The sequence below is a fragment of the Lonchura striata genome, chromosome 1, assembly GCF_050655825.1.
Source record: "Lonchura striata isolate lonStrDom1 chromosome 1, ASM5065582v1, whole genome shotgun sequence".
Lineage (NCBI taxonomy): Eukaryota > Metazoa > Chordata > Aves > Passeriformes > Estrildidae > Lonchura > Lonchura striata.
In genome coordinates, this window is record NC_140703.1 from 65,387,933 (window position 1) to 65,411,010 (window position 23,078).

At 40.1% G+C, this 23,078-nt stretch overlaps 1 protein-coding gene across 3 annotated transcripts; it reads left to right on the forward strand.

The window, feature by feature from the left end:
• The first annotated feature begins 1,326 nt into the window (after window positions 1-1,326).
• MRPS31 (mitochondrial ribosomal protein S31) lies at window positions 1,327-23,078 on the forward strand. Of its 3 annotated transcripts, none has more exons than XM_085578488.1 (7): window positions 1,327-1,744; window positions 4,492-4,779; window positions 5,506-5,664; window positions 10,085-10,228; window positions 12,394-12,467; window positions 16,705-16,848; window positions 21,671-23,078. In XM_085578488.1, exons 1-7 carry the CDS (start codon window positions 1,614-1,616, stop codon window positions 21,880-21,882), a joined length of 1,152 nt encoding a protein of 383 aa, XP_085434614.1. In that variant the 5' UTR covers window positions 1,327-1,613; the 3' UTR covers window positions 21,883-23,078. The 3 variants fall into 3 exon arrangements, with proteins under 3 accessions (XP_085434614.1, XP_085434622.1, XP_021382286.3); XM_085578496.1 differs by lacking the exon at window positions 1,327-1,744 and adding an exon at window positions 2,148-2,822; XM_021526611.3 differs by lacking the exon at window positions 1,327-1,744 and adding an exon at window positions 2,148-2,245.

A 23,078-nucleotide genomic window follows, 5' to 3' on the forward strand; every position in this document is an offset into this window, starting at 1 on the left:
ATTTTATTTTCTTGTATGTTTATGTTTATTGGTTGGAAGGGTGCTTAAAGACCATCTAGTTCCAAACCCCCTGCCATGGGCCAGGAGACCTTTCACCTTTCACTAGACTGAGTTGCTCAGTTTCATCCAACCCCCCCCCCCCCCCCCCCCGAACATTTCCAGGCATGGGGCATCCACAGCTTCTCTAGGCAACTTGTTTCAGTGCCTCACCACCCTCACAGTGACAAATTTCTTTCTAACAACTAATCTAAACCTACTCTCACTTTGAAGCCACTCTGCAGCTCTCTTGTTGGCTCCCTTCAGGTACTGGAAGGCTGCATTTTGGTGACCCTGAAGCCTTCTCTTTTCCAGGCTGAACAAACCAAATTATCTCAGCCTTTCCCTTGTAGGGGAGTGTTCCAGTCCTTTAATCAACGTGGTGTTCCTCCTCTGGATTTGCTCCAACAGGTCAATGTCCTTCCTGTGCTCATGACCCCAGATCTGGATGCAGTACTCCAGTTGTGGCAATTGTTAACAAGAAAGAAGAGCCTAGGTTATAAATGGCTGTAGAAATTGAATTGTAATTTCTTTAATGTAAAAAAAAAAAAAAAAAAAAAAAAAAAAAAAAAAAATCTGAGTCTGTTGTAATTAGTGATTTGGAGTTAATTGTGCATCCCAAATAATCTGCAATACTTAAAGATTCCTGTTTCATTGCAAAAAAAATTTGATCTGTATGCTGGCTTCTTGTTTAGCAGGACTGCAGCACTGTTGGAAGATCCAGCTGGTGAAATCCATCTAAACCCCTAATGCAGTGAAGCTTGTGGTTAAAATGCCATCAAACCTTGAGCATCTCAGGGTGCTCCTTCATAGCCACGTTCCTCGGGCACACCACCAGGCCTGATCTGCTCTTATCTGATCTCTGCAGAAAATACGGAGACGGCGACAAGCGCTTGAAATGTTGCCTGGGAACTTTTATAGCCTTGGAATGCGGCACTTCCACGAGCATATCGCCACCACATGGCTTTTTGTGCTGCCTGCACCCGTGTCTGCTTAGCCAAACCCTACTTTTTGTCCATGCACCGTGCTGTTGTGGAGCGCTTGTTTTGTTTTAAGGAGGAATTTATGTAGGAATTGCATACCCTGAAGCAACAACACTTGGTGTGTCATGGAAGAACTGCCATGACTCCCGAGAGACTCTCCTAACATGAGGTATCATTTTATCTGGAGTTTGACCTCACGCTTCCCCTTCTCAAAGCATTTAGGCGTGACAGAAATGGGACATGTGTGCAGAGACCTTAACTCGTAAGAGTTTTACAGGAATGTAGAAGCGCTTTCTGGAACTCAAGGGGTCTGTGTGATTGGCTTTGGGATGTGATGGTCCATTGTGTGAGAGTGTCACAACTCCTCTTCAACGGAGTATTTTGGCATGGAGGCATGGGGATGGCCATGGAAACTTGTCTGATGTGGACAGGAAAGGGTTCTCTTGCAGGCTGTGTTTTTGTCCATTCCAAAGTCCAAGGCTATCTCTTGGGCCTTGTGCCATCTCCAGCTAACCACAGGCAAACCATTTGCCCCCTGTAAGCCAGTTTGCATTTCCTAATTCATATGGAAATCCTCATTGTCCGGGAGGATGAATGGCAGTTCGTGGCAAGTATCGTCCCAGAAGAGAGCTGCAGAGACAGCAGAACTGCCCCAGCACCGTGCAGTGGATGTTGTTCACTGTTGGAGAGCTGGGTCAGGCAGGGCAGTTCCACATGGAGTCAAGGTGAGATGGCCTCTGCAGGTAAGGCCTTCCGCAGATGACAATGGTGTGTGTCCCGATGGACTACAGTCAGCTGCAAGAGATGGGACAGTGCTGGCCTTTCCAGCGTAGATGAAGTGAAGGCTTGGCGCCATTTTTGAAGCATGTTTCAGAAAGATGTGAGCCTTAATGTCTCTCTTGCACAGAGGAGCGCAGAGCTGTGCACAAGACTCCAGATACGGCCTCAGCAGGGCTGGGCAGAGCAGGATCACCTCCCGCGACCTGCCGGCAGCGCTTCTCTCCGAGCCGAGCTCCCGGCGGGGGGCACGGCCGGCGCGGGGCGGCTGCGCCGGGAGCGGCGGGGGGCGGGGCCGGGCGGAACGCCGGTGCGCGGAACGCCCGTGCGCGGCCGGCGGTGCCGGCGGGCGGGCGGCGGTGCGGGGCCGCCATGTGGGGCCTGGCGGCGCGGCTGCTCGCGGCGGCGCGGCCGCACGGCACGGCGCGGCCGCACGGCACGGCCCGCAGGTACCGGCCTCCCCTGCACCCTCCCCTCCGGACGGGGCCGGCGCCCACCCGGCATTGCCGTGAAGCCGGGCCGTGCCCCAGGGCTGGGCCTTCAGAGGGACGGGGCTCGCCCGTCCCACCGGGGCTGGGTGGCGGGGACACCGGTGGGCAGAAGGCAGCGGGGAGTGGAGTGGGGTGGAGGGGAGTGGCGTGGGCCGCGTTTCTCTTTGCTGTCCTTGCCGTCCTTCCCATCTTGGAGCGGTGTGGGTGATCCTCGTGTGTGACCTGACCGTAATTTTGCACCCTGTATCAGCAGAGCGGCGCTGCCTCTTGGGCGTTGTTGTTTCTGCGCAAAGTACGGGCTATGAGCTGCATTTGGGAGTTCTTCGTTTTTACTAAAATATTTTAAGCTGCTTTTAATGACAGCTGTGTTGTGCTTTCATTTTTTTTTTTTTTTTTTTTTTTAATTTCAAAACTCCTCGATATTTTGGAACAAGCACTGATGCTGTGATAGGCTCATGTACAAAGCAGCTCGGGTTCTTTGGTATCTGTGTTTGCTTTCCGAGGTCAAGCTCTCCAGCAGAAGGCAAACTGAATGGTAGGTGAAATACAGGAATGCAAACTACAGTGTGCTGCTGGCTTTAAGTGCCTGAGGCTTTCAGCCTTGCTGTGCTTTTCTGCTGCTGTAGGCTAAGGTAAGACTGAGAAGGTCGGAGCTGTTCAGCCTGGAGAAGAGAAGGTTGCATGGAAACCTCATAGCAACCTTCCAGTGTCTGAAGGAGAACTGCAGGAAAGCTGGAAAGAGATTTTTTTTTCAGGAATATAGGTACAAATTGCATCAGAAGTAATGGGTACAAATGGAAAGAAGGGAAATTTAGGTTCGGTATTACAAAGAAATGCTTGTGCTTGAGGAGGTTTGTGAGGTGCTGGAACAGGTTGTCCAGGGAGGTTGTGGATGCCCCAGCATGGCAGTGTTCAAGGCCTTGAGTGACCCAGTCTGGTGGGAGGTGACCTTGTCTGTGGCAGGGAATGTTGGGGCTAGGGGATCTTTAAGGTCTCTTCCAACTCTTTAGCATTCTGATTCTGTGGTTTCTGAATGGTTACATAGTTTTAAGGAACATGCCGCCTGAATTAACAAACAAGGAGTTTGTTAAGGACCCGTGGGGAACAGTGCAGTGTAAAGCAGTGGCCTCATACCATCTTCCCAGTAATGAGGTTCTGAAGCTTTCCATAAATTTTCCTGTTGCTTCTCGACATTGAAATTTAGGGTTTAATGCTGACAGTTTATCAAGTGCCGAGTGACCAAAGTGTGACATGGCGCCTGCTGAAACTGGCAGATTTTCCTTTTTTAGCCAAAGAGAGATGTGTGTGAGGAGGAGAGCTATGCCACAATTCCTTCAGATTTGTGGAAGTGTTTTAAGATCTGTTGAAGTTTTTAAATTTTGAATCAAAATAAATATGTATTTTTTTATTTCTGTAAATTGAGGGTGATTTTTAAACAAAGTAAGTAGGTGTGAATGTAAAGGTTTAAACACTGCGTTTTAGAATGCTATAGAGAACAGCTTTTTGAATTTTATGATAGTTTTTCTAGAGAATGCAGCTGGGTTTGTGTTGCAGAATCTTGTGAGCAGCTCCTTGCTGTCCCTGTCTTCACATCCTCAGCTGCACTGTGTCAGTTTCAGCTTCTTTGCAGTGATGTGCTAAACTAAGCAGAGGAGTAAACCCAGAGAACTTTCCTGTTTGTTTCTGGGTTAACTTGCAGCAGAATCCATGTTGCAGAGTAGGGGAATATGATCTATAGTAGTGCCACAAGTGTGTAAAAACATGTGAAGTTATGTGCATGTGTACAGTCTTTTTTCAGGGAGTGGTCTCTTCATTGACTCATATTAAGAGTTTTGGTGATTTTCTATAGTACCAATGAATTTAAGTATCAAGTACTAGTAAATTCAAACTTCTCTCTGCTACCTGATGCTGAAATACTTTAAAAGTTCTAAGTTCTTATATTATTTCTTCCACAAATAAATGGTGTGTAAAGTTATTTACTTCGTATTTGTGATAAGGAAATAATAAGTAATCAACAGTTTGAAATGGTGTCCCAGCCCTTCTCAGAAGTTGAAAGGTACGTATTTGACACATAACATACCCAGGTTGCACTCAGTTGGGCCTAGACAGTTGTAACTGTTGTTTTGGGGTTTTTGGTAGGTTTGCAAAATTCAGCCTTGGATCTTATTTTTAACTTCTGCTTCCTAACTTTGTATACCATCTAGCAAACAGAAACTCTTCAGCACAAGCAGTGTGCTTTCTAAAGACAAAGATAAATCTACTGCTTTCAAAGACAGCCCACCTGAAGGGGCAGCAAAGAAGCAGGAGGATGGAGCTGAAACACCAAAGCAGCAGCTGTTAGACATTATTGGTAATATGAAAGTGGAAGTGAGCTACAGGAAGAAACTCCAACAATTAAAAGCCAGTGAGAACAAGAAGCAAGCCATGAACAAGGTGGAAGGCCTAGACAGTGAAGGTTCTGTGCCTCAGGGAATTACAGAAGACACCCAACGGTAAAGTATAAGAAACTTTTCTTAGCCTGTTTTATCCTTCTTCTTTCAACTCTCTTTTTTCATTATTTAGAACAAAAGAAACCATTTCCACAATAGAAAATAATCTTGTACGGGAGTGTGGTGCAGAGTTGTAGACTGGAGTAAATCACAGGGGAGAATCTGAGCAAAAGGTGCTGTATGTTGTCAACTTTATGCTGCCTTTTTCTACAGTGAGATTGTGGAAAGGTGGCACTAGCACCTGCCTGAGGAAAGTTATTTTAATGGGAGAAGGCAAATACTGTTCAGATAAAATACAACAAAACTGAGGAAAAAGAAAAAAAAATTTAAGAATGGTGTAATGATTTTTGAGTCTTTGGAGCTGCTCCTGTCCACTATGTGTCCCACAGATCTGTGCTGTCAGTGGTCTCCAAGCTGTGTGTCCGAGGGGCTGTGCAGTGGCACAGGGCTGCCATTTCCCCGGGCTGGGGAACAAGAGCTTGTCAGAGTCCTTCAGCATTTGATAATTAGGGCAATATAGGGCAAACCTGCCTGTCCCACTGGCCACCCCCATTTGGGAAATACCTGAGTTATTAAGATATAAAATGGCAGTACAGAAATGACAAAATGACAATTTAAATATAGTAAAGGTGCTTTTGTTTTTGTTTTTGGTTTTTTGTTTTGTTTGGTTTTTTGTTTTGTTTTGTTTTGTTTTGTTTGTTTCTGTATCTGTTGTGTTTCTGTTTACAGAGACAAGCCTTTAAATCCAGAACTGGTGAAGGCTGCTTCTGCAGTTGCATCTTCCCTTCCACACAACAAGAAACAGATAGAATCAGAACTCCTTGCACAACTAAGAAGACATGAAGAAACCACAGATAAACAGAAGAAGGGGGGAACTATTAACATACGGTCTGTGTATTGATTGTTTTTCTCAATTACGTTAGAAATTCCTATTTTGCAATGTCATCCTGAAGGTGACTGCCTTCTGTGTTGGAAAGGTGCCCCTAAAAGATACCTTTGGACAGTTTATCCTTAGGATTAATGAATATTGGTAACATTATTGATCTGGTTATACCAAACTCTCTTCATTTTGCCATCATCTTTCTGAAGTGGTTTTGCAGAAACTGAATTGCTTTCATGCCCAGGATCATTGCTTTCTTGGACAGGCTAGCAAAATAACAGCTCTTTTTTGTAAGTTTGGTGGGTTTTGTTTATTTTTTTTTTTTTTTTGCCACAAGCTTCCAAAATTCTCACACAATGGATGGATTTGTCGATGTTTCAGACGTTCTGTCTGGACTGGTGAATTTTCATGACAGCTCTGCAGAGCTGAACTAGAGCAGCTCTGTTTATAGCCCCACCCTTCCTTTTAAAACTTTCCAGTCAACGCATGAAACTCATCTCTTGGCTTAACTCTGTTTCCAGTGTGGCTTTCAAACAGATGAGAAACATTTGTTTGGAAGCTCAAACAGTTATGCATAGGGCTCTTTTGGATGATAGTTAAAGGCAATTTTTTTTCCAGCTAGTATTCAAATAACTATACAGAAAATTAGGCATTAAATCCAGGTGAAGTGCTGAACAACAGAAAATTGGATCTTTACCAAAATACGAGTGTGAAACTTTTATTTATGTCTGTTTGCAGTGCAAACTGCAAGCTGCTTATCTTAGTTTTATTTTGTGAAAATGAATTTGCCCAACCCAGGATCTAAGCCTGACCTATATATTATGATCTGTAGGTTACATGTATTTCTACTTGTAGGTATTATTAAAAGATGTGCTGAAATGATTGTCAGTGTTCTGCAGAAGGAGTTAACGGTGTCTGAGGCTGATGTCTGCCTGAGTGGAAATTAAGGAAGAACGAGACAGATGGTTGCAAACAGGTTGAGGTAGATGATTGCAAAGACTAGGGTGTACAATGCTCAGTGAATAACTTGTTAACCAAAATATCTGTTCTTCAGATGTAAGGACTGTTTATATAGAGCATATGGTCATTAAATTGTTAATTGACAGGGAGCTCGTTCCCTCTCTGTCACAAGGTTTTTTAGAAGTGTACAGTACACGAATGTCTTAACAGTGGCATGGGCTGTGGGTAACCAGTTCAAATGTAATTCAAACTTTCTGGAGTACCCAAGGTGCTGGAGGACCACAGAAATACTGAGTGAGCTAACATGTGCAGGACCCAACCTGGAATGTGCCAGTCTGCCTTCCTTAGGATGCACATGCTCTTTCTTGTCTAGGTGTGGTTTCTCTGCCTGCTGGCATCACAGACTCTCTTACTCTCATCACCTATGGCACTTTTCCTGAAGCACTGACCCAGCTCGGCTCGGGCTGCAGTAGAAGAAAGACAATGACTAAGGAAGTCGTAGTCAAAGCAAAAATGTTTTTTTCTCTTGAGAGTTTAAATTCTTCAGAAATTTAAAAGCTGCAGCTATATAGTGCCTCTGTATTTTTGATTGGTGGGTTAAGATGCGATATTACAGTGTTTTATGACATGCTTGTGGATGAAGCACTGTCATTAGAAAAATGCACTTTCCTCAACCAGAACCAGCCTTTTTGGAATGTCATGGCTGGCTTGCTGTGCTCTGAGTTGGCAAGTTCTATTCCCCGAGGCAGCTTTGTGACCTAGCTTGTTTCTCCCAGCAAATACACTCCTCCTGCTGCCGCCAGTTGTTGAAAAGTTTTAGTTTTCTTCCTTAAGAGTTAGGTAGCAGAAACTCTTTATCAGTGGGTGAGTTTTCAAGAAAGACCAGCAATATGTGCTGATTTTAATGACAAAAAACATGGTTATAGTAGCCTTTTAGAGTTAGTATGGACCTCTTAGTTCTTCGAAATAAATACAGTACTCTCAGGTTTCTGACTAGTGTTTACAAAAATGTTGATTTTACAAAGCCCAGCAGCATCAGACTTGATTTGTCAATCCACACAATGCATGAAGATGTTTTTAATATATTAGAAAGCATTCACTTTTGTTCATGCATGATTATTTTTAAGCTTTATTTGACAGTAAGAGAATATATGCAATTTAACTTTCCTTTTTTTTCTGTAAAGGTTTTGCATTCAATATACTTACGTATTTTAAAAGCCAATATATATTCCTCAGTTATTTACAATATTTAAAAGCAAGATACTTTCACAAGCAGTAAAGCTACATAGTGCTGAACTGCAAAAAACTGAATACTGCTATTGTGATTTATAATATGAAATTTGTTGTATGTTGTCCTGATCTTTTGTACAATTTTTTTTTTACCAGGATTGTGGCAAGACCTCCAGAGGTCACTGTTCTATGCAGTAATCTCATCACCTTGTAGAAAGCACGGGAACAGGGCATTCACTAGGAGGGGAAAATGTTAACGATGCAGGAATTTATTTTCCTCAATGCGGGCTGAACTTTCACTCAATGGATATCACAACAGCACTGCACCAAAATAAAATCTGAAGCCCTATGATTTCAGCTCCTGTTTTGGGTGAACAAGAAAAGTAATTCAGAGCTTTGGCTAGAATATGTCCAAAGCTCCTTGGGTCTCTGTTTTAACTATTATAATTATTGGCTGATAATCAGGAAAGAGAACAAGTCTGTGGTTGTTACAGAAGTCCTACCATTTCCCATCTCTGGAAGGAAGGTATATGTAGGAACTTCAGTTTTTGATGTTGTGTTGGAATGAGGGAATATATAAATCTAACCACTATGGGTACACTGATGTTGGAGTATGACTTTTTAAACCAATATTTTTTTGTTTCAAAAGGCACTAAAAAAAATCTTTGTGGTTTCTACTTTTGTTAGTACAGGTGCACTTTTCATGATGGAGTGACGAATGTTGCTGCCAGAAATGTTCATATGCCAATGGTGGGGTGACGTTAGGATTTCCTAGTGAGGAACATGGTAGCATTGACTGTGTGTTCTGATAGCTCAGCAGTGTAGTTGCAGCTACAGGGCAAAACTGCAAGTAAGTCAAGAAAGAGAGCTTCTCTGAGCAATCCTGTCTTCCCTGAAGCAAGGGAAAGCACCAGCCTTTTAGGTCACAGCTGAGTCAAGCTGTTGGGCTGGGCTGTGTGTGGCTGACCTTAGAAATTAGGTCCCTTTGACCCTCGTAAGTGTGTCAAGCCTCTGGCCCAACACCAGCTCACTAATTCCAGTAGCCACTTCACAGAGTAATTTCTAATATGAGATATGCAGCTAATCTGAGATCGCTTTTTATTTTAAATTAAAATGAAATTATTTCGTATTTGTTTTCAGATGCCTTTATTTCAGAGTAGGTACTGGAAGAGCTATGCTATTCTTGTTCTGCCATTTGAAACCACATCTAAGACTGAAGAGAAATCGTGCTGTGTTTCTGTGGCAATTAGCTTTTACAATTTTCCAGAAGTATTTTTTTTCTTGTCAGTAAAATCTCTTTTGACTTAAGCTGCCAAAGGCGTAGTTTGAATTTCATTGGGATTTTCATAAAATGGATAGTGCAGTATTTTTGACTTGGCCTATTTTTATTTTTTGAGACCATATTTATGTCTTAAGTGCTGCAATTTGGGATGACTGTGTGTGACTGGAAGTGGTTGGGTGGAGAGGAGGCTGTCAGGAAGAGTTACCAGCTTGGCCTTTCCCAGCCAGTGGAGTTGCCAGTGAAGGGGGAGCTCACAGGCAGGGGCAGAAGGGGATGTGATTTACCCTTTGTGATCAGAAGGAGCTGCATATGGTGCTGGAGGAGATCAGAGCATTTGCTCTTCACGTATGATTTTTCACTCCAGAATGATGAAGGAAGATGTGGTCTGTTAATGCTGTAATATGATTATGCAATGCAACAGATTGCAGTGGATCAGGAAAGGTGACCTACTTATTAGGGTGGCATGATTGGCCCATGTCAGCTGATGTGTGAACGCAAGCTTCCTTTTGGTCTGCAGCAGCACAGCTCTGTCCCTGGGCAGTGTTGGTTCCTGTCCAAAACAGTGGTGATTTTTGCCTCCCTATTTCAGCCTATTTTTTGTATCCAGAGAATTTCCCCATTTGCTTAAGCAAAACATGCCTAGTACACTCTGTGACTATTGGTATACAGATACATGATTTTTTTTGTTTTTAGTTGAAAATGAAATAATTTAAAAGAAAGCATTCACCATAGGATAAAGTAGCACTTTTATACATAGGATGTAACAAATGGTTTAGAACAACAGCCTTCAATGTTTGATGGATTAAAGATGGGTGTATTTTTGTGAGGAGTGTATAATTTGGTCTCATAGAAGCTTATGAAACCAGTTGAAAATAGGGTTTCTACTTAATACATATTCCAAACTTCCTTGCTTTGTCAATCTGTTGAGTTTTTACATTTTATGTTTGTCATTTCAGCAACGTTATTTCAGAAATGACAGTTAAAAGGCAGTCCCCGGCCCAGTGGGGTGTGAGGATATCCGGTCGCATTTCCTTGCAGGATGAGGATGGTCGAAGAATAAGGCCTGAAAGATCATCAGCTCGGTCTATGGACTCCAGAAGGTACTTTTGTGGTGTTCACTTCCAATGGAAGGAGCATGCAGTTACTAATGGATAATATTTCTTGTACATATTAATGTTGTAATACTTCAGAGCTTAAAGAAATTACTTAAAATTTCTTCAAGAAAAGTACTGTTAACATTGAAACAAATTGTGAGAACAAGATAGTTAATGGCAACCAGCTAATCAAATAATGTGCATTTTTTTAATGTTACATTTTAGAAAATTAAGCATACTTGGTGCTGAAATGTAATTCTTCTTGTTTTAACTAGTTTAAAATAATTTCACCTATGCATAATACAATATTATGTCACTTTCTTAACTTCTTGGGAAATGGAGGTTTTGAAAGCTTGCTTTCCTCCTCTACAAAACTTGATAATGTTCTATGTTTAGAAAAGTTTCATCCATTCTGTTGGGATTTTAAAGATATATTAAAGTTGTTCTATTTATTTATTTATTACCATCTCATTCATAATTGATTTCTTTATTATCAGGATACTCCTTAAGTTTATTTTGCTGCTGTATTATGTGGCCACTCTATTTTTAGTGAAATAAGGAGTGCTCATATATTTTTGGTTTACTCCTGTAAGATGTGCTTCTTTTGCCTGTAGTCTTTGGATTTTCCCATGTCAGCTCATCATTGCATTCCTTCTCCATGTATACTTTCCCTAGCAGTTTTTAGTAAGTTTTTCTCTTGTATTTAATTTACTTTACAAATTAATCTCTGTTTTTGGGGGTTAGGGCCTGAAAATTGAGGGAATCATTTGTGTTTAGATAGATCATGGTGAAGACAGAATTTGGGTAACAAAGGAAAAGAAAAGGGTGAGTACCTGGGTGACTAGATGTACAGTATTCTGTGTGTGGTGAGACTGTGCTTGGTATATAACTTCAGAAACAGCACCTTAAAGTAGTTTTTAAAATCCCTGTAGTGAGTATACTGTCTCCAGTTTCTGGCTGAAGTTCCCTCCTGCATACCTGTATATATAATGGATTTTCTCATCAGCTGATAGTAGGAAAAGAATGGGTTAGGAAGAACACCTAAATTTAAATCGAGTTAGTACATTGCATTGGAATGAGTGGTGTTGCTTTATAGTAATTTAAACTCGTAATTTTAAAATAAACTTCCTTCCAACACATGCATGTATCTTTGGCCAATGTCATTGGGAGTTACACACAGATAGGAAAATATAATCCTGAATCAACATTCTTTTAAGGCTCTGTAACTAGGTTATTCTGTGCTGAAATAGATCCAGGTTAGTTTCATCACTAAAAGGTAATATGACAAGAGCAGGTTTGCAGAAGTAGTTGAGGCCATTAGAAATGTCCAGTAAATCCAGAAGGGTCGAATTTTAAGGTCAGAAAGGTTAAATCTTGCCAGGATAACAGTGGATATGAAATAACAGAATTAAAGAACTGTTAGAATTTCAGGGGAAACCTGGAAGATAATACGATTAAAAACATAATTGATTTTAAAGACATTGGGTTTTTTTTGTTTTCATTTATAAGAATTTGATTACTTGTTGAACTCTTGTATTTTTAATTTTTTTTTTACTATATGCTTATTGTAATGATAAATGTGATTGACAATAGATGGTCAGAGTGAAATATTTATATATTCAGAAGAGTAAGCACCAGAGTGATGCTGCTATTGAAAATATATCATATGGATATACTCTGTTTGTTGTATTGCAGAGAAGGTGGCTGTGTGATCTTCCAAAAGGGCTATTTATGTCATAAAGCAGGAATTATTTGATTTAGCTGTTGCCTTTTCTGTTCCTGAATTGTGCAATATTTTTTTTACAGGGGAAAAAAACCCAAGTCTTCAGATAGTTGCAGCTTTGTAAAATCACTTAAGAACTGTGGTTTGATACTGTTTACCTTTGTTCAGATTCCTAAATATTCCAGTTAAAATTAACTGTAAATACAGTGCTTGATTTATGCTCCTTCTTTAACATGGAAATGTTTTGAGAGACTTTGTTAAAGACAAATAGTAAAGGCATAAACACTCTCTGATTAAAAGCCTGAAGATTTAGTGAGAGTCACTATCTTTTTTTGTCTCCAGAGATGTGTTAGTTCATGAAAATATTTTGTGCTTTTTAATGTGTTATCTGGCAATGTTGTAAGGTGTTGTGAAATACTAAATATCAGTTTTCTTTTTTTGTTTATAGAAGTCTCAAAGTAGGAAGGAGGCTTAATATATTCACTAAAGCTTCTACAGAACCAGAGCATGCACTGAAAACAGGTTAGTAGAAATTCAGTAATGAAAAATGCAGTGAGGCTAAGTTCTGCATTTTTAGAATATCAAGAGATTCGTTTTTGTGAGGAGACATGACCTGTTCTCTTTCTGCTTTTAGATAAATGACTAGTTTGATGTAGCTCTTATTTTTACCAAGTGAAACTTCCATGCAGTGTAATGAAATGTTTTCTGTGCTGATCAGGGCACTCTGTTAGTGAACTTGAAAGGTATAACTGGCTTTTGGTCACAAAGGTCAGTCTTAATTCTGAGTGTAAAGCCAGCCTGGAGGATGGGTGTGTTGGCTCCAGCTTATTTGGTCAAGTTGCAAGGAAATGTGAGGCTGTGATCCCAAGGAAACAAGCATGCCCTGCAGGTGACTAAGTATAAGCATAGTAGTAGTAACCCAAGACTACACACTGGGTTGCTCTGTGGCCTTATTTTGTTTAGCTTTCCAGATGGAGCTGGAAAGAGCCCTTGACAGCTGACAAATGACACCCTGCTTCACCTATTGTAAAGTTCTTAATATATATTTAGAATTGTAGGAAGTGTGGGTTGGAAGGGATCCTTAGAGGTTATCTGTGTCCAACCCTCCTACAATGAGTAGATACCTCTTCCACTAGATCAGGTTACTCAGAGCCCCACCTAACCTGACCTTAAATGTTTCCAGAGACGGGGCATCCACCACCCCCCCGGACAACCTGTTTCCACCACCCTCATCTGAAAGAATTTATTCCTTTTGTCTAGTCTGGATCTGCCCTGTTCTGGTTTAAAACCACTGCTTCTTGTCCTTTTGCAATGGGTGCTACAAAAATTTCTGTCTTCATCTTTCTTACAAGCTCCCCTTAAGTATTGAAAAGATTGGATAAAGTCAGCCCAGAGCTTTCCGTTCTCCATGAAGAACAATCACAGCTCTCTCAACCTTTCCTCTTAGGAGGGATGTTCCATTCCTCTAATCATCTTCTTGGCCCTCCTCTGGACCAGCTCCAAGAGGTCCCTATCATTCCTGTGATTGCGGACCCCAGAGCTGGTTGCAGCATGCCAAGTGGGCTCTTATGAGAGCAGAGGGGAAGAATCTCTTCTCTCAACCTGTTGGCCATGCTTTGTTTTATGATTCTAGTTTGCTTTCTGGGCTGTGAATGTACATTGTTGGCTCATGTCCGGTTTTTTATCCACCAGTATCCCTAAATCCTTTTTGGCAGGACTGCTCTCTGTCCATTCATGAGACTGTGTAGGTGCTGGAGGTTGCCCCAAGCCAGGTGCAGCAACTTGCCCTTGGCCTTGTTGAACCTCATGAGGTTCCCGTGAGGCCACTTCCTTGAGTTTGCCCAGGTTCCTCTGGCAGGCATCCTGTCCTTCATGTGTGTCAACTCCACCACTCAGCTTGGTGTCACCTGCAAATGTCCTGAGGGTGCACTCAACCCCACTGTCTGTGGTGTTGATGAAGACACTGAACCATACTGTAGGTCTCAGAATGGATTCCTGAGCAACACCACTTTGTCACTGATCTCCATCCAGATGTTAAGCTTTGGACCATTTAAATGCATGGTCTGGATAGACCCCTGGAATGGTCCATGAGCCCTGGACCATCTGGATGTGACCACCCAACCAGTTCCTTATCCACTAAATATACATGCCAAAATTCATGTGAGATAAAAGATACCAAAACTAAATTCAAAACAGGTGTGACCCACCTTCATATTCACTGAATGGCACAGCTGTCTAACAGGGATAGCTTTTACTCATGAAGGCTTGGCTTTAATACAGGCTGGGTTTGGCCAGGAGTGTGTGATATGGGCAAGTCATGTAAAGAACAGTGTCCCTCACTTTTCTATGCGAACAGTGAGACTGCATTGTTAGTATTGGCTGTTTTTCCTCAGCTATTCTGAGGCCCTTTTAAAAATCAGACTTTATTCCAGTGTAGTGACTTAGACCTTTATATAAAGTTAGCAGCAGCAAAAGAAATAGTACTTCTGTCTAAAATCTTACAAAATGATGAGTATTTGTTTCTGTTTCAAGAGTAGAACTAAGTTTTTGCCAGATTCCAGCTGAGTAGTTTTTTATCTTTTTTTTTTTTTAACACTTGAAACTGCAGGAAGGTATTAATTTTATTACTTCATCTTTTTTGGTAGAATGTCAAATAGTGCCATTTGCATATTTTCAAACAGGTGTGAACTTTCTAAATACAGCCATCTCTATGAAAGCTGTTTATTAGAATGGGATTCAGTTTACTGTTTTTTAAGATTGCCAGTACTATTAAAATTGGTCTATTTTACATTTAAAAACCATAATAAATGATGTAGTGTTTGTTTTTAGCTATCTTAACAAAAGCAGTGTTTTAAAAAATGGATTTTGAGTTGAATCAAATATACTCAGGTAAAATGGTGAGAATGTAAGATTTCTTTTTCACAAGAACAGAATGCAGACACAGTGGCTCATACCAGTCACCCCAGGTAAAAGATAAGATGCACTTTTTTTTTAAACATAAAATTGGAATGTGTACAAATTGTTTCGGAGGGCAAGTGGACTTCATTGTATTTGTAATTAGATGTTAAGAAGTAAGCTTCTTTCAGCTTTTCGTGTGGTGTTTCCTTGTTTGATTCCAGGTAGCCTTGAGGAAATTTACAGTATATTCTAGACCAGGAAGCTGATTACTTGGCTTACTGACTAAGCCTGATGACAAACAATTTTTGGGCATTAATCTCAGGAAATACCAGTGTTATACTTGATACCTTGATTCATTTGTTTTCACTGTCTTGGTTCATATTAGAGGAGATAATAGGTTATTTTTTTTTTATACATAACAGAAAAGCAAGTTTTGTTTTAAGTATTGAGTAGTGACTTTGAAAACTTGAATGTTAACTGGAAAGGAAATTGTCATCCTGAAAATACTATTCATAACTCAATGTAAAATGCCAGTATTATTTTCTGTTTCATGAGGTGAAATTATAATCTTTATCACTTCTACTGCAAGATTGAAAAATGAGGTTCTGCTTTCCTCTATTAGAGGATTTATTGTCTTCTTTATGATGTGGACAATAATTTCATTCTGGTATGGTTTCTCATGTTGTCTTTTAGCTGTATTTTATTCCTGCCTCCAGCCTTCAAATCAAAGTACTCAGCCTGGTAATATAGTTCTGTAAATTTTCCTCTTAAGGAATAATTTGAATAATTATATTCTGATTTAACACAAAAAAATACCTCTGAAAACACTTTTCTGTATGTAAAAATATTGTTTGCTCTTTCATTGTGTTTTCTCTTAAAGGAGGGGGGGGATTTTTTTTTTTTTAATTCAGTTGAGTTGTAAGCCACTGAGCCAAAGATGAAATTATATCTTGGCCTCAAATATTTACACTCAGAAGTAGTAAAATAATAGGTTATTGGCTATGATCCACTCCAAGTAGACTGTAATATTTGAATTCACATGAAGATCTGTGTTCCAAGGATTTTAGGATGAATTGATAACAGAGGGAGACAGGAAAACAAAGGGGAATGCAGCTTAGGCCAGCTGACTCGACAGCAGCCCAGGGCACTCCCAGAGGTCCCTCCCTGTCCTGTGGTAACAGCTTGTTCCCTCCAGTTCAGCGAAGCGCTTCAGTCTGGGCTCGTGACCAGCTCTCCTGGGTGGAGGGACAGGAACTCCTTAAGAAGAGTAACTGCTGCAATATGAGTGCACTTTGATTTAAAATGGAAAAAAAAAGGCATCAGGAAAGATAAATCCCTAAAGGAACTGTTTAGCTTTGTGATAAGGGTAAGAAATCATGTTTTTTCAGCTTGAGAGACAAAATCTGGGACACTTAGGAGCATTGGGGAAGGAATTGCCATCCCTTGTAGATTTGTTTCTCTGAAGGAGGATGTAGTTATGAAGAACCTGAAAACTCCTGTAGAAGTAAGAGTCCTTTAGCACAGTGCACTAGTCAAGTTCAGAATTTGCTGTATCCATGTGTTTTGAAAGACAAAACTGGAGAACAATTTTAGAAAATTTAAATTATTTCTTCCTGTGAAAGACATAAAAAATATTCCCCTGGGCATTCAGAATAGATTTTCATCAGACATTTGAGATCTTAATGAACTTTCATGTCAACAGAGAATTCTCATTTGAGAAAGGTGATGCTGGTTATCTAAGGTAGAAAAATTTGCATAGCTGAAATTATTAGTCTCTGTAAAGATTGATGTTAAAGAACTTTGTCTTAGCTAGTGAGAAGTCTTTGGTTGCTGAGAGATCTTTACAAAACTTATTTTTTAGTATCTTCACCAACAATTTGGGACCTGGAGTTTGCAAAGGAGGTTGCAGCAGTAACTGCACAGCCTCCCCGAAACGGTTTTGAGGAGATGATCCAGTGGACAAAAGAAGGAATACTGTGGGAGTTCCCAATTGACAATGAAGTTGGTATGTGAGCTTTTATTATCTTTCTCAGTTTATCTTCTCTGAAAATTAGAGCATGTTTGACCTTTGACTATTTTAACATAATGTTTCAGCTGTGAGTCATGCTTTTGATAGTAAGCAAACATAACTCCCCGACTGTCTCAGATCAGAGGTGCTTCAGATGAACTCATTCTGGCACTCTTCAGGTGAAGTCTTGCAGGTGGTTTGGCTGATCTGAGGACTGGCTGCTGCTAAAAGGGGATGACTCCCTCCCTCCCCCCCTCTTCCCACCCTGATGTGTTTAGCACCAAAAGGCTGTTCAAGTCTCTTACATAATACCTTTTACTCTGCATCTTCTTTAAATTAAGCTCCTAGCAGAAGTTGGGGAATCTTAAAACCGCTGTACGTGTTTTATAATGCTGATTCTGTTCTTTGGTGTGGCTCTTGGACCAAGTGTCTTGCCAGATCCCAAACAGCTATCTGCGAGTTCTATATCTGGGTAGGCCAAGTGTTAAACAGTTGTTTGCTCCCTTTGTTCTGTCTGTTTCATAAGAATAAACAGTCACAATTTTCATTCACCCTGGGCATCTATGTTAATTAGGCATCTTTGTGCACAGTATTTTCTTCTATTACCATAAAAAAAGAAAAAGCTCTGTGTGAACTTATGCCAGCAGAGAGAGTGAATGTTAAGGAAGTGAAGAACAACTACACCAAGTGTGCAGATAGGAAAGGGGACTTCATAACTTCAGGGAGAGCTTGGCTGTGGGTTTTGGTTTTTTTTTTTTAAAGACTTTAAAGACATCAAACAGAACTGCTTTGTAATGATTCAGTCACTGAGAGCAAAACAGGTTAATATCTGAAGCTGAGAGTCTTTGAAAAGCTGTCCTATACTGAGTTGCAAATTGAATAATGTGCTTCATTGTTTCTTAATGTTTATTCTCATCCTATTTGGCAGTTTCTTCATAGAATTTAATCACTGTTCCCAGGATTGATCTGTTCCATCATGTAGAAATCCAAGTATACTCTAGTCATGTTTTTGCAAGCTTAAAACCACTGTGGCCAATGGTTTTTGTGTTGTTGTAATGTGGCTGGAACCCTGCTGTCTGGGGCCGTCAGTTGACAAAGTGTCTTTGGCGGGCAATGGTTTCCCTGTTGCAGCCGTGCGGCTGGAACCGCGCTGTCTGGGATGGGGCAGCCAACGGACAAAGAGTCTTTACATATAGCTAAAACAAGAATCTTGATTGATTTGTCCACAAAGACTAGTCATGTGGAAAATTCCAGTGGAGCCTTCCAAAACCTGTCGCCTCTCAGGTTGAAATACCAAGTCAGTAAGTTCCGTCCTATCAGACTGCCAGCCACAGGCTGTTAATCACCTCAGGTGTGTCAGAGCACAGTTAAAAGCTTGAGAACCTTGCTCTGAGTATATCATCAACATGCTTTCTCTGCAAAAGAAAGATGCCGCTTTCTGCTGTTAATTTTGCAGTTTTGTAACAGCCATTTCCCTCAACAGATTATTTCAGCTTGTTCTGCATCTAGAAATGTGTGATTATTCTTCTATGCCAAAACCATGTGTCTTTAAAAATGTAAGTGCAATTAAATATTCTGTTGAGGAAGCACGTATACTCAACTTTTAGCATTATGAAAGCTTTTAAAATTTTAAGCCAAATATAAAAAAGAAGGACAACCTCTTACAACTCTTTTCCTTGGCTCTAGAGCATCTCTGGTGTTCTCATTAGAGTGCTTCACCAAGGCACTGTGCTGTGCTTTGTGGCACCAGGGCGAGAACATGGTTTTTGAAATTATTTTGGTATGAACATCTGAAGATGTGGCTAGACATACTGGCTTGCTACAGTGGGCAGCAGCAGTCTTCCCCACACATACCTTACTGCCCTGTTGTTTGCTCTTACCTGCATGCCGTTGCCCTTGTCCAGTGCAGTTGAAGTCATTGTTAGGCAGAAAATTACAGTCTCTGATTAATTTTTATCAGTTTAGCAAACCATTGTTCTCACTCCTTTTTGCTTGTCTCTCCTGCTTCTTAGTAGCTTTAATGCTGCTCCATGATTGCCATGGCAAAAAGTTGGGAAGGACATTTATTTGTGCCTCATTTATTATTTCTGTGCATTTATGCCATAATGACTCAAAAAGCTGAAAAAGAGCAGATTATAGGTGTGAATCTGCCTTAGCACCTCATTATGAGGAGCAAATGCTTTTGGTGGGCCAGAGATTGTTACTGCACAAGTGATAGGAAGGTCTCAGAAAATTAATTCCTCAGTTGCCTGCGAAGGCTTCTGTGGGCATGAGTTCACCAAATCCTGATCTATTTGCTGGTTATCTGAGCTGCTGTTACCAGCAGAGAAGGATTGGATCATCTTGCCAAGAGAGATGACAGAGTTACACAGCCATTGCCTCGGGGTTTCTTTACTATCTCTCGGTCTGTTCTAGGGACCTACTGAAGAGCATGATCAATGTAATTCTAGAAATCCTAAAAGGATAAAATACTTGGTATTGAAAAGGACCTTTATAGATCATTTAGTCCAAACCCTCTGCCATGGACAGACACATTTTTTCACTACATCTGAATACTCAGTCATCTTTATAGCATGTCACAATGCTGTCTATAAGGGATGAACATCTGTGTTTGGATTGACATCTTTAAGGTCATGTCTTGGAAGGATTAGTGTTTTAGCTAGAGAAATTCTCCAGACTTTCTGTTTTGTAGCATGGAGGGGGTTGGAAATAGAATATTGAGAGTAGGTGTCTTCTTGTCTGGATGTTGAAAAAGAAAATCTCTACTTTAGACTTCTGCCATGCATATTGTTTCAAATTAAGTTTCTGAGGACAATGCAAGATGGGCTGAGGGACAGGCTTGCAACAGGAGTCAGGGCTTGGTAGGGGTGAGGGAAGTCATTATCTCATCTAATCTGTTCCCACCAGAGGCTTCAGCCTCTGATGCTTTGGACAGTTGTGTTCTCCTTTTCTGTGATGTACACTTTACTTTTTTGAGGACTGAAATACATGGTCTAACTGAAATATTTGGACTTAACACTTCGTCCCCAAACCATGTAGTCTTTGACAAACAGGAAAGCAGAATACATTGCGTAATATTTACTTCTTACCTGCATTTTTGTGAGATTCTAAATTGCTTATTTTGGGTTAAATATGAAAATTGGTAAAATTATTTATTAGGCACAATCTTTCCTGATACCCTGTATCTGTCCCCAGAAGAGCATCCAGAAGGCCAAATTTTACTGTCAGCATTATACGGATTCTTTCAGTAGTGAGTTTGTTTGGTTTAGTTCTCTTGGATTTTTGAGACCAGTATAAGTATGGAAGTCTGGAAAGGTTGTTAGTTTGAAAAAGCAACTGGTAGCATCCAGGTACAGTAAGATTCTACCTCCCCTTGGTGAGAGAAAGCCAGCATGGGTGGCATAGTGGAAGAATCATCACTGCTTCTGTCTGTGAACTTAGCTTTCCAAGCACAGCAGAAACACACTTTCTGAAACTGACATTACTTTTTTTTTTATTTTAACTTTCAACATAGAGGAACAAGGAGAGAGCTTCTGAAGAAGGAAGCGTGCTTTCTTTTTTCAAGTACGGAGATAAAGGTGGTGTGCAACTGTGGTATTGGTGCACTCGCACATTTCTAGGAAAAATATAGGTACTTCCTTCAGATATTGCAATGCTCTAAGTTTAAAGCATGAAAAAGTAATGCAAATTTAACAAATACAATTTGAGTGACTTCTCCATCGCAGAGATGTGCATCATTTTTTCTGAAACTGTAGAAGCTCTACCAAAGAAGGAAGCCCAGAACTTACGTGGCTTAATTACCTGAATTCTAATACTCCTGATTTAATTTTATCAAATAAGATAGAAAAACATAACTAGCTAGCTTAGAAAAACATGTACACCATACTCATGTGTATTGTATATGCTTCTCATTTTTGTCATCTTGAAGTGGTGTAATATTTTTGTCTAATAACAGTTTTTTATTTAAGAGTGCAAGCCAACTGGTATCAAATAAAAATTTTCATGTATATCTAAGTGAAGAAAAATATTTCACTACAAATCCCAGATTGCCTTTTGACTTTTTCCCTTAAAATTAGGAATGGCAAAAGCAGCCTTTTTTCTGTATGTAGGAATTTGTGTTCTGAGTCTCTACCATCACAGTATGAACAACAGCAAAAAAATCCACAGGATGAAGAACAAAAGTTTACCTTATCTCCAATAATCCTTTGTCCCATGTCCTATGGAGGCTTTTGAATGCATCATCTTTGGTGATGGCTATGACTTAAAAGCATACACAGCACTTTTACATCATCATACACTCACACATTCAGAAAATGTCAGAAAAACAAATTTATGTGCCCATTTGATAGCAATAGGATGTTAAAAGCATGACTTGCAATGGACATGTTTGTTAACAGTTTAACTGTTCAGTATTTGATACTTTATGAGGTTGCCTTATTTGTTCAAGACTAGTTTGTATTCTTTAATCCTCTGCACAATTTAGGTAATCAATGTTCTCTTTAAAAATTTATGAAGAAACTGCCTGCAATCTAAAAGGTGGTACCAATGATGAATCAAAATTTTCAAGTATTGAACGAACTGGATTTTGGCAAGAAGATTGATTTATAGTTCTAATTATTCCTCCTACTTCCACCCCAGCATCAGTCTTTTATCAAGATTTCAAGCCAGAAATTTGATTTAAATATTACATATTCTTAGAAATGCAAGCAGAACCATTAATTTTACTAATTTAAGATTATTTTCAAACTATATTACTTTGTTAAATTTGCTATTATATTATGATAACAACTTTGTCATTTTTGCTTTGTCTTTCTGTTAGGGATGGAGGATGATGCTGAATTTTATGAACATATCTTTCTGGAGAAACACCTCGAAGGCTTTCCCAAAGAGGGACCTATCCGCCACTTCATGGAACTAGTCATCTGTGGGCTTTCAAAAAACCCATACCTCAGTGTTAAGCAGAAGGTTGAACATATTGAGTGGTTTCAGAAGTATTTTGAGGAAAAAAAGGAACTTCTTCAAGAGATTTGAGATTTGGGAAAGTGCTTACCCTTGAAATGAAGAATCTTTGTGTCAATGCATAGTGATCATGTGGCCTGAAAGTTGTATTTTAAGCAATAAACTCAAAGGTCATCTTTTCTTATGTGCGTATCCCTGTGTGTGTAGATCCTTTTGACAACAAAAGAAGGAACTGAAAAGTATGGCTATTGTAGAATGTGCATTTAAAATGTAGTTTATCAGAACTGTTGTATTCTAAATTTGAAACGAGTCTTTCAATGATAAAAAATCCTAGGTCTAGTTCTACTTCCTACACCCTTCACAGTTGGACTGTATCTTGGCAGGTTGGATCATCTTTCCTGTTTTAGAAAACTTGAAGTGCTTTCATTTTGCTAATTTATGAACCATGCTGGTGTTTGAATGGTATTAATCATTTCTCCCCCCTTTCACTATCTATATTTATTGGTTCATTTAAAAGTTTTTGATAATGACAAAGTGATTTGAATGGTATCCTTTATGATTCATGTGCTCAGTGAAAGGCTGTTGTATTCCTGAGATGGGTGCACAGCATAACACTGGTGAGTTACAGAAAATAACAGAGTGGTATTCCTTAGAGTTTGCTGTTGGGACTGGTGCCACCAACAATAACTTCAAGCTGTAAGAGGGATGGTTGACATTAGATGTTAGGGAGTCATTCTTTGCCTTGAGAATGCTGAGGCACTGGCACAGGTTTCCCAAAGAAGCTGCGGATGCCCCATCCGTGGAAGTGTTCAAGGCCTAGATTGGATGGGGTTTGGAGCAGCATGGTGTGGTGAAAAATGTCCCTGCCCATGCAAGAGGGGTTGGAACTAGATAATCTCTAAGGTCCCCTCCAACTCAAGCCATTCCATGATCATAAAGTTATTCTGCTGCCATCCATACATCCATTCTGAAGCTTTTGGCTAACTTCCCAACAGTATTGTTTTAAAAATGATCTGAATGTCAAGTAATCCATAAAGTGCTGTTCCACTAGAGCAGACAGTTTTTTGATGACTTGCCTTGGAGCAGAGACCTTATCTCCTGCGTCTGAAGGACTAGAAAGAGGGCTAGAAAGGAGAGTTGTTGCCTACAGATTACATTATTCCACTCCTATTTTCTGTCTAGTCCTGTGATGCTGCTGAAGGAGCTTCATATGTTCTAGATAATCCTCTATTCCAATTAAATGTGTATGGTCCTTTGTATCTATTGAA